Here is a 12,808-nt window from a genome sequence, read left to right as displayed (position 1 = left end):
AGCTCCAGTTCCAGGGGACCTGAGACCCTCATCCAGGAAAAACACCAATGCACATCAAATAAAAATAAATCATTAAAGACATTGATGTGCAATTCACATCTTACTCCCATTACACAAGAGCCTCTGTCCTCAGCTCCTGGCATTGGTATCTATGAGTTCAGGTTACTGAAACTGTTAGAAAGGGAAAAACCTTTGCCCAATCAATCGGGCAGAGCACACATCTGGCTCTCCAGAAGGTTCTTAGCCACTTTAATTCTTCAACATTTGCCAGCTCTGCAAAGCACTAGATTCAGCTCTTCAGGAAAGTAGGTAGTGTTCTTTGAAGTCAAAAGACCACATGACGAAGAGGAATCTGCTGGCTAAGACTGTCCTTTGACATCAGACTGATCTGAATTCAGACTCTGATACTGACTATATGTGGCAATGGGCATATCATAAAAAAAAAATTCTGACTTCCATTTACTTATTTCTAAAGTTAGTGTTAAAAATTTATTCCACTGGGGAGTTTTTAAACAGGAAATGCTTTTTAACACCATTAGATTTTACCTTGAAACAATAAGTTAGAATATAGCTTTTACTATTTCTACATTCTCCTTAGACGCAGTTCATACTTCTCACAAACTCCAAATTAGTTAAATAGAATGTGCCCCGAGTCTTCTGAATGGCAATAAGAATATATCCATTCCATGATGGCATGATGGGCTTATTTCTACCAGTTAGCATCATCTATTGATGTCTCTACCATGTCCAACAACCATGGTGCTATTCAATGATTTTAAGTAGAAGGGAAATTATCCTTGACACCTCAATGGTTCCAGGGGCTGCGAAGTTTGAAAGTGATATTCATAGCAATGGATATATAACATTCATCATATATGTTGTAACCTTGACTTTTTTATCATCACATTCTAGGTTCCTAAGTAGTAGCTATTAGATATTTTTCAAGGATCTGAGTTTTAATCTACCCAAAATGTAAGGGAAAGGTGATGATTTGGTAAGGGGATAACGTCGAGAACTTGTGATTATATGCAATGTGTCCGTGAGGATAATGCTAAATTAAATTCAATAGCCTATCTTACCTTCAAGCTGCAGCCTCTCCCTTGCACTGCTCAGTACTGGTAGTTTACTCTCCCTCTACTTCATGTCTTAAAGATGCTCCTGGCAGAGAGGGACTGGGTCAATGATTAAACTGGCCTTTCTCTGCAGATATATCCAGAATCTGACTAATGAAAGTCTTGACTTTTTTTTTTTTTTTTTTGAGTTGCCTGACAGACTCATAATGAATCCAGGAAACAGCCACTCTTAGAAGCGCCTCATGAAGGGCTTACCAGCAGTCTGTACAAAAACCTTCTGTCAAGTGGTGGTGGCGTATGCCTTTAATCCCAGCATTTGGGAGGCAGAGGCATGCAGATCTTTGTAAGTCTGAGGCCAGCTTGGTCTATAGAGCAAGTTCCAGGGCAGACAGGACCATACACGGAAACCCTATGACAAAAAACCAAAACCAAGCAACTAACCAAAACCAAAAAAAAAAAAAACCACCAAATAAATAAATAAGATAAGAAAGAAAAGGAAAAAAGAAAAATTAACTTCACAATTCTTAATTGCATATATGCATAATGAATTGGCTGACGTGAGGCCATTTTTACCAATATCTAGTTCTTAACTCACTTTATATATTGTTATTCTGAAAGTCTCTGTAATGTTTTAATGATAGTCAAATACTGAGAATTAGTTATCAACTCATCAAGTGTTAGGATATGCCACAAGTAAAATATAGCCTCTAGACAGGAATCTTTTAAAACAAGCTGAAGACAGCTTTTGTTGTGACTTTTGAACTCACACACACACACACACACACACACACACACACACACACACAAAACACAAAACACACACACACACTCGCGCGCGCAAAAGATGTATTTAGATGCAAATCACAGAATATTTGACGTGTAAGGCAGCCAAGTCTCTTCTGCATGGGACAACATAGCATAAATGCTTACAGAAGTACTTCCGGTGTTTAATTCAGTTGTTCCTATTTCTTAAAATATCCTGGGAGTTAGTTCTTTTAGATCCATGAAGGCTAATTTTTTCAGATGGAGAATTTTTTTTTTTTGTAAAGTAGCAAATCACTGTTCTAGAAGACTGTATTTCTGGTTCCTTGAAGAAATAAATGCACTTGCATATGTCAGCAAACACTGGAACGTTCTGAAACCCTGTGGGCTTAAGGATGCTCAGGCTTGTGGGTAAAAGAGTCGCGAAGAGTAGGCGTTAGATTCGGTTCAGGGACCACGATGCTCAAGGAAGTCGATGCAGTCTTGTGCAGAAGCACTAAGATTATGTGTGCAGAGATCTTCACTTCCCACTAGTAGGTGATTAATATTACCTACTCTGCTATAGACTTTATGCTGTATCCGCCACCGAAGGTATCCTTTGAGCTGTATCTTTCCTGTTTGTGTTTCTTCTGCTGTAGCCCAACAGGGAATTAATTGCCTTATCTAAAAAGTATTAAAGAATTTCCCAGTGGAGAGCAATGGAATCAAAACCATATCCATGTCTTTATAATGTCACTTGGTGCTTTTTAGCTTCTTGAACACTTAGCCTTTACTGAGTGTCCCCATGAGCCAATGCTAACTAAGGCTTCACTTCCCTATCCAGTGAATATGGAACTTCCCCAGCTTCCTAAACTGAGACGAGTCACAAAGGCTCCAAAGCCTTTTCTTCTCTAAGCGCGTGGAGAGTGACATCTCTATTATTGCATAGAGTGATATCTTACTTGTATCTCCATCTTTTTTTTTTTCAGTGACTACTATGTTGGTATATGAGTTAAATATTTCAATCAAAATCACATCTGATTTCATTCTTTATATTTCACTTATTACCTCTTTCTCTATGCTAAAGTATCTATTCTGTTGCAGCCGCTCCTCTCCATGTCTCGATCGTGACAACAGCAGGTGAACCTCTGCGTAATTCCTTCTCTGAACATGTGCCCCCTCTGGTCCCTGCCCCTTTTCCATCTCCTTCTGCATATGCCCAACTCAGGATGCTTTAGTGTTGATGATGTCTAGCAAAATATTTGCAAGGGTTTATGTTCTCTAAATTGAGGCCATTGCTCACTTCCCTCTTCCCAGTAAAGGGAAAGCAGGTGTATTTAATGTCAGCAGGTATGAGGTGAGCTGGGCCAACATTAAAATGGACTCCTGTCTTGGTCATGGCCTCCACATCGTATATGCTTTCATGAGGAAAAGTGCTACATCCAACTGAAAGCTTATGTTATGTTCCCATGACGAGGCAAATTGGCAGAGCTATTACAAAGTTTTATTTAAGGTTGCAATTTTTAGTAGCGCTCAGACCATTTCCTCTTTGTTTTGTCTTATCTTGCCATATCTTAGGTGAGTCAAAGTTTATTAATGGTAATTTTTTTTTTGCTAGCTCTATTTTAAGTCCAACCTTTTGATATTTTTGGAAACTGTGCTGTGGAATGACATCTCCACCTCGTAAATATAGCAATTATGCTATGTTATTTAGATGAAGTTATTTTTAAAGTTCCTTTTGGGCTGCTGATTAAAGGATTTTTATTCTGTGGCCATCCGTTATGATACTATGGATTATCCCTCGATAAATAAGACAATTTTATATTTTCATTCTAAAAGTTCAATTAATCTTTTTATCTTTTCTCAAGTACACCATGAATGTGTATCTGGTCACGGACATGGGGATTGGTAAATAATTATTGAGTGATTTAAACACATTTGAACTACCCTAGTCAACGTCATTTCTCCATCCGCTTTTTAGTTTGTGGAATCTGGAGAACTAGGAAGGGACTAGGAGATGATGGAGAAGAAGGCTCCTGGTGTGGTTTCAGACAGTACCACTGAGTCTGAATTAATGCCAGGGCCTCTGCTATGTACATGGCCTCACTGAAGCACCCTGATGCATCTTTTCTCTTGTCTTTCACCCAGTGACTAACTCTGAATGCTGCAGTCTCCTCCCTGTTCCCAGCCCATGGTCCTAGATGAATTAAATGGAAATTTGAACTCTCAGGAACTTTGGGGGTGGACAGTGCAGTCCTTAAAAGTCCGAATCCTTGTTTTCTGCTGCCTCCTCTGAAGCATGTACTGGTTTAGCTAATGAAATTGCATATTTATTGTCGAGTCCTCTGTCTAATAAAAGTGAATTGCATTTGCTTTTATTCCTTTTTAAATTGTGACAATGTTGTATCTCACAATTTAGAAAACTGCAGAGTTTCTACTTTGCATGACTGCTGTCATTTGAAAAGTCAGAAGCATCAGAGACAATGTCCCTTGCTATTTTTGTCCCTGTGTAGTCCTAAGTCAGTGTCTAATGAAATACATCTACACGTTTTCAGCAAAGTATCTATTTAACCATAGGTCAAAGACTCCATTGACTAGGGGTAATAATAGTTTGCTTTCCAGTTAGGAAATCTTCCAGAGCCATCTAAAATCAAACATTTAAGTAGACTGTCTGATCTAGCCAGCCATGAACTACATCAGATTTGTAGCATTAGGCAGTACGTTCAGAGATGTATTCACCTAACTTCCTTAATTCATGGGTAAGAAAACAAGGTTAACAAAATCGTCAAGTTACTTGACTGTGGTTACAAAAATAGCTCAAAATAGAGATAAGTCTGGGCCTGGGCCTCACACTTAAATAGTGTCACCAAAATTCTATTGACGACATTAAACTCCTTAGCACACATGTGAGTATCTTGAACATTTTCAATAAGTTTTTCCCAATGTTTTAGGTGATGAATGATATATATTTTAATGATCATGACATTTAAAAGATTTTTGAAAAAGCAGAAAAGAAGAAGATGATGGGGGGTGGCCATTTATTGAATCTGTATTCTTTACTTGCACATGGCTTACTGTTCCCCATAGCTGTGATCGGGTCAGCTCCCAGAGGTGGAAGGCTTCCATGTCACACTCCAGACTATAGAGCTGAGCTTTCAGTCCATAGCTCTGAGTCATATACATTCGGCTCACTCCAGATCCATCTCATGAGTCACCCCTTTCATCCTCCCTCCTTACCCCACAGTCCTCACAGTAAAAAAAGTTCCTGCACTGTTGGCTCCTGCTTCATACACTGCAGAGTAACTGGCTCCTAATTCCCTTAGCCATCCAGGTAGTGGTGCCTTTTGGTATTCTGCCATTTTTGATGAAATTTCTCAAATGCTTACCCAGTTTTCTGCTAGAAAGTGGTGGGATTGACAAGATAGTGTGCTGGCTTTACCAGTAGACTTCAATTGCATCTGGTTGTGTAGTGCAGTCTCTGTTCTCCTCCTCGTCTTACATTAAGGAGAGGCCCTGGGAATATACAGTTAAGTTCTGTCTTAGTCATTTGATAACTATATTATGAGTCCAATTTGGCCAGAACATTTACAGCAGGGCTAAACTTTAATACCCTCTGTTCCTTGAGTTAGTGTTCATGCCTTTTCAGCCCTCTCTGCTTCTTGGCATCTTTCTATTTTACTTTTTGTTCTCTCTTTCCTCTCAGTTTCTAAGGAAAAAATCCCCACTGGAGTTTGTGATTGTCTGGTAGCCTGTGTCATTTCTTCTCTTACTTGGTAAAATCTGGAGGCTTACCCTGTTCAGATGTCTGCTGTTTTCCCCTGAATTATGCACATTGCACACTTGATTTTTCCATTTTGCTTTGCATTTGATTAGGACTTTTTCGGGATCACTAATGACACAGGCATGATTCCTGGAGGTGTGTCTATGTGCTATGTCAGTCCTTACATTCTTTTATTTCAACTTCTCCCTTTTCAGTCTTTCTTCATACAATCTTGTAATTATTTTTTTAAAAATAATTATATGAGATTCAAACTATTAGTTTTCACAGTCTCCCATTTTCTACCCAAGGAATACATTAGATCTCTCAGTTCAGCAGAAATGCTTGTGGTAGACTCTTTAAAATTAGACATAGTACTTTCCTGCTGCTTTGCTGCATCTGAACGTAGAAATTTGAATGATTCCTGATTGTAATAATAGGCCAGACACCTAAGATTTCACTTACCTCATACTTTAGCCTTACTCTCTCTGTTCCTTGTAAGGACACACCATTTGTCATAGCCTGTCTCCTCATTCTTATATTTATTCATCTATTCAAAAATTATTCATCTATTCAAAAATGATTCTTGACTCCCCACTCTGTTCTGTACCCATCCTGTACTGAGTCCTGGGGGGCTGAGACTGTGTTCCCTGTTGTTACAGCCCTTAGATGACACCTTGATGAGCTGACTGGTCATACCTTATTGACCAAGGAAATTAGCAAGCAGGCCCAAGCAAGGATGAAATCAGAGAGTGGCAGCTTGGCTACGATGTGAAGTTCTTGGCGCAGCTCCTGACATTTAGGGGATATCACAAAAAAGGATCATGGAAGCAGAAATCAGGGAGGAAGTAAAACAGAAAGAGGGCTTCTGTGGCATCACACTAGGGAAAGTAAAAGAATATGTCAAGGGCATGGCTGCACTGCAGATTCATTGTTTTGAAGACAGACCACCAGAGTAGCCTACATGTTCTTTTGGGCAGAGAATTGATATCCTGCAGACCAGAGGTCATCCCTGGAATAATATACCATGGAAATATAAGGGCCTGGGAGATGAGTGCACAAACCTTGTAACTTCCTTCAAAGCACCTAGCTACTACGAGGGTTCATGACATGTAATAATAATCCCTTCTAGTTTCAGCACCTCCATTTCTTGCTCAGAGTAATCGAGATTTAAAAAATTCACTGGGTGTGATGATACATTTATAACCACAGAACTTTGGAAGCAAAGGCAAGAAATTAAAAGAGTCCAAAGTTAAGCTCGCAAATGTAGAAAGGTCGAGGCTAGCCTGTACTACCTGAGACCCTATCTCAGAAAAATTGAGGAGGAAGGAAAATCAAAGGCAGTATTGATGTTAACTATTAATGAGTCAGAAATATTGAAGTGAGGTTAGAGACTTTGCTAGTTGAAACTGCAGCATTTTAAGGCATTCACCTTTAAATGAAAATCAGTGTAAATGTACTCAAATAAAAATAATAAAGGGAAAATCTGCATGTCCATCTGGAAGCATTTCCAGTGTTTCCAGCAAATGTGTGTACTTAAAAGTCAGAAAGAAAACACTGAAGAATTCATATTAAAGACTAAGAGTAAGAAAAGCTGCAAGCTGTTTCTCATTGTGTCTTGATACTACCCAGAATACCAACAGTTCACGTCCTCTGAACTGTTGCTTGTGCAAAGCAGCTCTCACCCCTCCTGAAAGCTTAGCAGCTAGGGGAGAATGGTAGGCCTAGGCTGCTCCTGCATGTGGGAGGTCTGTGGCTCCTGTGATTTCATGCTGCATGCCCTGCTTCAGAGGGTACTCTGGGCTTCCCCGCACCCATTTCTCTTACTAGCAACAGGTTTTCTGTTCAATGGCGTGTCTAATGCATTCTGTGTTCTGCTGCAAAGAGGATGCTATGATATTTCACTCTCCTTTAAAAAAAAATAACATCAATGTGTTGCGTTTCTATCCCACCACTTACTTTGATGGAATACCTTTCAAATGTTTTCAGTGTTGTCGTGGAAGCAATATCTAGGTGTGTTGATCTGGCCTGGTGCGGTTCTCGGTATCTCGGTCGATCTGTGAAACACCTATATGTTGCTTTCATTATGTTGTTCTCATGTACACTTCACAAATGCATTGAAAGTGGGAGCACGCTGAAGTCATTGTGGACGAGCCTACATAGTGTACATACACGTCCTTGTGTAACATGGACACGGACAACTAGATTATTGTGCTATTTAATTTTTTTGCTCCTGTAGGAGGTGCCTGCTCAAGAGACCTTGGTGAGTGTCATGACTAATGAAATGACAAACATTCCAGCTAAGCTGCTCCAAGTTTTGTAACCACCCCTCCCCCAAAGAAAATTCAGAGTTTTGATCCTCACTTAACAGCTGAGATTACTGATGTTTTTGTCATGATCAATGAGCAATACAGGAAGCAGACAGCAGAGATGCTTTTACAAATGTAAATGAGTTTCAAGTCCAGTTCACTATTATTTGAGGGAAATCACGGGGTGCCAGCATCTCCATCAGCATGAGCACAGGTTGCCCGTGCTGGACTTATCCTGCAGATATAGAGCTAAGGGGGCTCTGTTTGTTTCAGCCATTCACACCCTATTTCAGTTAGAATGGTTTAGCACAGAGACCTCTTAAAAGTGCAAATGCAATTTTTAAACCAGAAAATTAGTTGATTCTGTTCAAAACAGTGTTTTCCATCTTGCAACCAGAAAAATCTACATCCAGGAAAAAATGACTTGGGAACAGGACACAGTGGCAGCATGAATTTGACCTTATGATAAGGCCTTTAAGGTTGTTCTTTTCAATTCTGAGATTACACTAAAATGAGCAAGACAGATGTAATGTTGGAATGTTAAGTTGAGTTCACTTAAAACATATACAATTTGGTCTTTCTTATTTGAGCACGTGGATTACTAAGGACAGATAAAAAGACAGAAGGCTTGCCCGTGTTCTGAGCAATTCCCTTCCAGTTACCAGCAAAAATCAGTAGTATTCTTCAATAGCATATGAAGATCATATACAGATTAAAAAAATAAAAGTATATAAATATGGATATTAAGATATTAGTATAAGCATTAAAAAATACTTTCCCACATGCCATTTACATTAAAAAGAATTTTTCTGAGAAAATTAACCTCCCAGAGTACAGAGAAAGTTAACCTCGCAGAGTGTGTTTATCTCCTGAATTGCTTTGAAGCACATCTAATATTTTATTTCACTTTTTAGTTTCCTAGTCAGTTTTATGGTGGATGCCCGTGGTGGTGCCATGCGAGGATGCAGACACAATGGACTCAGAATCATTATCCCACCTCGGAAATGCACAGCCCCAACTCGCGTCACCTGCCGCCTTGTGAAACGCCATCGACTGGCAACAATGCCGCCCATGGTGGAAGGAGAAGGCCTGGCCAGCCGCCTGATTGAAGTCGGACCTTCGGGAGCTCAGTTTCTTGGGTAAGGGTTTCCCATAAGCCTCCTACTTAGTCTCCGATGGGCTCGTGCCCTCTACCCGAGATCAATGCGATGGAACGCCAAAGGTATGTCAAGCCATTTTGAAAACAGATTGGCTCCTGTGACTTTTTTGTAAAAATTGAAAACAGTGCCTTGATCCTTGACTTTACTTCCATGGGAGCATGGTCAGGCATCAGTGAGTTAAACAGGCACATTGCTGGTGCTTTTCCTTGGATGTGGAAATAGCTGCCAGATTCCCAACTATGCATTTTAGGCATTGGTAGGTATTTCTGCTTCTTGTCTGCGGCTAAGAGGCAAAGAATAAAGAAACAAATGTGCTTTGTTTGAAGCAGAAATTTAATGCATTGCTTGGTTATGAATCCAATTGCCCCCATCTCTTTGGACAGTAGCCTTCAACTCAATGCAAAAGGCATTGCCCTCATGGAATATCTAGAATTCAGTCTAAATGGTTTTTTTTTCTGTAATCAAAATTGCTACCTTGAGCTATTAAGTCACAGTGTAAAATGGAAATGTAAGACCAACCTCCGCCATGCTCACTTTGGCAATTTTGAGCAGACATTGTCATTTCTTCTTTCTCCTGTCTCTCTGTAAGGATGCTGTCATACAAAGTGGCACCTCGGTGTGTCAAGAGGTAAAAAGCTACCACCGAATGGTGACAAAAGAACGAAGCTCTGGAGGGGGGACACATTTCAAATCATATTGAAACAAATTAACTGTCTTTAAGTCTTCCCACTTAAGGCTGAGAGAAATTTCTTGCAAATTAGGATGCCTTCTGATTGTTGTCAATGTCATATTGGGGAGAGTTTCCTGCTTTAGAACTCTGGAAATGTTCTAAAGCCTGTAATTTGGAGCAAACTGTTAACAGGTTGCTCCAAATTACATTCACACCTGAAAGGGGAAGCGATGCTAGTTCCCCCTTGTAGAAACCACCTCTCATAGCTCTTATCAGGTAGAGCTTTGGAAGAAGCCTGTGAAGTTCTGGGTTGCATCAGAAAAAAAAATGTCACAATGGTTGGAGTCTTTGGATGTTCAGTACAGAGCCTAACTCCCTCCTGCACAGGTAGTTGTAGGCTTTTTGACAGCTTTCAAATCTGTTGAGGAATATCCATGAAAACATCTTGCTGCTGTACAGAGTTTTCATGGTATTCCCAACAGTTTTGATTTTCCCAAAGAACAATTTTTCCCCTCCATTTTTGGCTAGCGCCCTGGCAGTGAACCTCAGTAGGAACAGACTTGACAGCCATGTGCTCCCCTGGCACAGAAGCACCTCCATTGTACACTCTGGGTCTCAGGTTCCTTGCTCTTTGTGACCAATGGAGGGGGCAGAACCAAACGCAGTGTGAAACCAAACTTCACCCTGTGATGCTGGGGTTCTGTGGACACGGTACCTGAAGCTCACTTCTGTTCTTTCTTTCATTGCTGCTTTGGATGTACTCAGTAAACTTCACCTGCCAACGGCTCCTCCCCCACTTAATGAGGGAGAAAGTTTGGTCAGCCGCATCCTTCAGCTGGGGCCTCCTGGAACCAAATTCCTTGGGTAGGAGCGACTTAAAACAAATTGATGGCTGCTGGCCCCCATTCTTCTCCTTCTTCTGCGATATGATTTCTCTTTTCGTCATTGTGCCCATGACATGTCCCTCTCTATGATTTAAACTCTGTATAATCTATCTTTAGTGGACCATTTCTGACCCTTGTGGTATGTGACTTTTATTTTTGAGTGACGTTTTTATATCTTCTCCCTTAAAGTGCTGTGACCTTCATTTTCGTTCAAGCATGAGATTTGCCTAGTTGTACTCTGTGCTAGTTATGATGTCGTTATGATGAGTTTGGAATCTGTCTCAAAGCAACCTGGACTCAAGAATGGAAGGCCTCTGTCTATGTTGAATGTGACCTAAAATATCATAGAATAGTGCATGTTCTGTATCCCGAATGTAATAGGCATTGGACACTATTGGGCTATTGACTGAGCTGCTCATTAGAGCCATGGGGTGTGTACATGCCTATTGTTTCCTTGAATGAAGACAGTATGAGCAAAAGCCACAAGTGCATGGCTCATTAGCACAAGTAGTCTACCTTTCTGACATCTCATTTACAACACACTGAACTATGCAGTGTATGAGCCATTGTCCCTCTTAAGTCATGTTGTCATTTTGCACCCATAGAACATGTTTTTTAGGAGATTGGCACACATCTGATAGACATGCATGTACATTTCTTTTGGTTAAATGTGCTACACCTACATTTATCAAAGGAGACGTTCCAGAATGCCACCTGCACCCACAGGGAAATATCATTTGGCTTAAAGTAGAAGCATGTACTTGAGGCGCAGTGCCCCTGAGGTGGAGTGTCACTGTCCCACCATCTGGTAGTCACTGGGCTCTGGAGGATGGCCCACTGTGTCCCTTCCCCTAGAGTGAGTAGAATTCCAGGTCACTTTGCAACAGACTGTGTTGACTTGCTTGTCTTGGGGTTGCTTATCCTGTCTACACTGAGTGTTCTGCATTGCTGTGCCAGGCCCGTGATCGTGGAGATCCCTCACTTCGCCGCTCTTCGAGGAAAGGAGAGGGAGCTGGTGGTCCTGCGCAGTGAAAATGGGGACAGCTGGAAAGAGCATTTCTGCGACTACACTGAGGATGAATTGAACGAAATCCTTAATGGCATGGATGAAGGTACCTTCTTCGGGTTAAGGGGTCCAGAAGAAATCTAAGGCAGAGGCATGTGGATAAGGCACTGCTTTAAGATCATCTAGCTGTCTGTGTGCCTGTGTGCGCATGAGTGCCTCTTGTGGTATTTTACTCCTGCACATTGTGTGCTGTGTTCTAACTGTAACAATTTTGGACAGACACTTCAATCCATTTTCTTAACGGTGTTTATGTTTAAATTCAGGAAAGTAAAACCTTTTAAGGTATTAAACACCTCATTTTAAGAAGTATACTCCACATGCTTCTATCTTTGAGTGAAAACTTTGTCGAATCTAAAACTAACAGTAGAGTAGATGTTGTTTCATAACAAACGGGCACAAAACTCAGTGTGCTCTTAGCAGTGAGGTGATGGGCTTGTTCAGCTTTGTGGTTACTGAAGTGGCATGAAGCGAGTATCAGGGCTAGCACTTCTCCTCTATGCAACTTGTGGGTCTTGAGACCGAGTCCCTCCCTCTAGCCAAGCAAATATTTCAATTTGTGGCTGAAGAAATTGAACAGTTCAGTACTGGGTATGATGCATCTTCTAGATCCTTATATAATTAGTATTGGGTACAATGAGTTAGTTGTTGGTAGAGTGGTTCACTGGAATCTCATTGTGATATTTTAAATACCAGGTTTAAAAAACTAGATGTTTAAGAAACTAACTTTTTAAAAGTACTAAGGTGTTCGGTTGAGAAACTTACTCTACCTATAACTAATATACAATAATGTAATTTCCTTTTAAGATTTCTATTATTAAAGAGATAGGAACATTTAGCTCAGTCATTCATATGGAGACTTTGGGAAGACTGGATTGCAAGCAGATACATCATGTACATATTTCCTTGTGGAACTTTGTTTTTAAAGGAGAACTTTGATTTCTGTAATCCCAAATCTCTTCAAGCCATTGAGGCACAAATTGAAATACGTGCCTAAGTCCTCAGGCCCCACAAACTGAAGAGAGGTCCTATCCCTAATGCACAGTGCGTGCCACTTTAAGTAACTACAAAAACAGAACAAGCCCCTTACCTCATTGCCAGGGGTGTGCCTTGCTTGTACAGGGCTAGACACATGAAGGCAAAGCACAGCT

The 12,808-nt window shown here is 40.6% G+C and overlaps 1 protein-coding gene across 50 annotated transcripts in view; it reads left to right on the top strand.

Moving 5' to 3' along the window:
• The window catches only part of Ank2 (ankyrin 2, brain), a 578,741-nt gene that overhangs the window by 526,391 nt on the left and 39,542 nt on the right, over positions 1 to 12,808 (top strand). For 21 of the 50 annotated variants that reach the window (XM_006500891.3, XM_006500893.3, XM_030252367.1 and 18 more), the window contains 5 exons: positions 2,919 to 2,954; positions 7,811 to 7,834; positions 8,795 to 9,019; positions 10,476 to 10,574; positions 11,552 to 11,706. In XM_006500891.3, the coding sequence (XP_006500954.1) occupies positions 2,919 to 2,954; positions 7,811 to 7,834; positions 8,795 to 9,019; positions 10,476 to 10,574; positions 11,552 to 11,706 (539 nt within the window). The remainder of the gene's footprint in view (positions 1 to 2,918; positions 2,955 to 7,810; positions 7,835 to 8,794; positions 9,020 to 10,475; positions 10,575 to 11,551; positions 11,707 to 12,808) is intronic. The other 29 variants (NM_001327938.1, XM_030252369.1, XM_030252366.1 and 26 more) reach the window with 5 other exon arrangements.

The sequence above is a fragment of the Mus musculus genome, chromosome 3, assembly GCF_000001635.26.
Source record: "Mus musculus strain C57BL/6J chromosome 3, GRCm38.p6 C57BL/6J".
Classification (NCBI taxonomy): Eukaryota; Metazoa; Chordata; class Mammalia; order Rodentia; family Muridae; genus Mus; species Mus musculus.
This window is presented reverse-complemented; position numbering and strand designations above follow the sequence as displayed.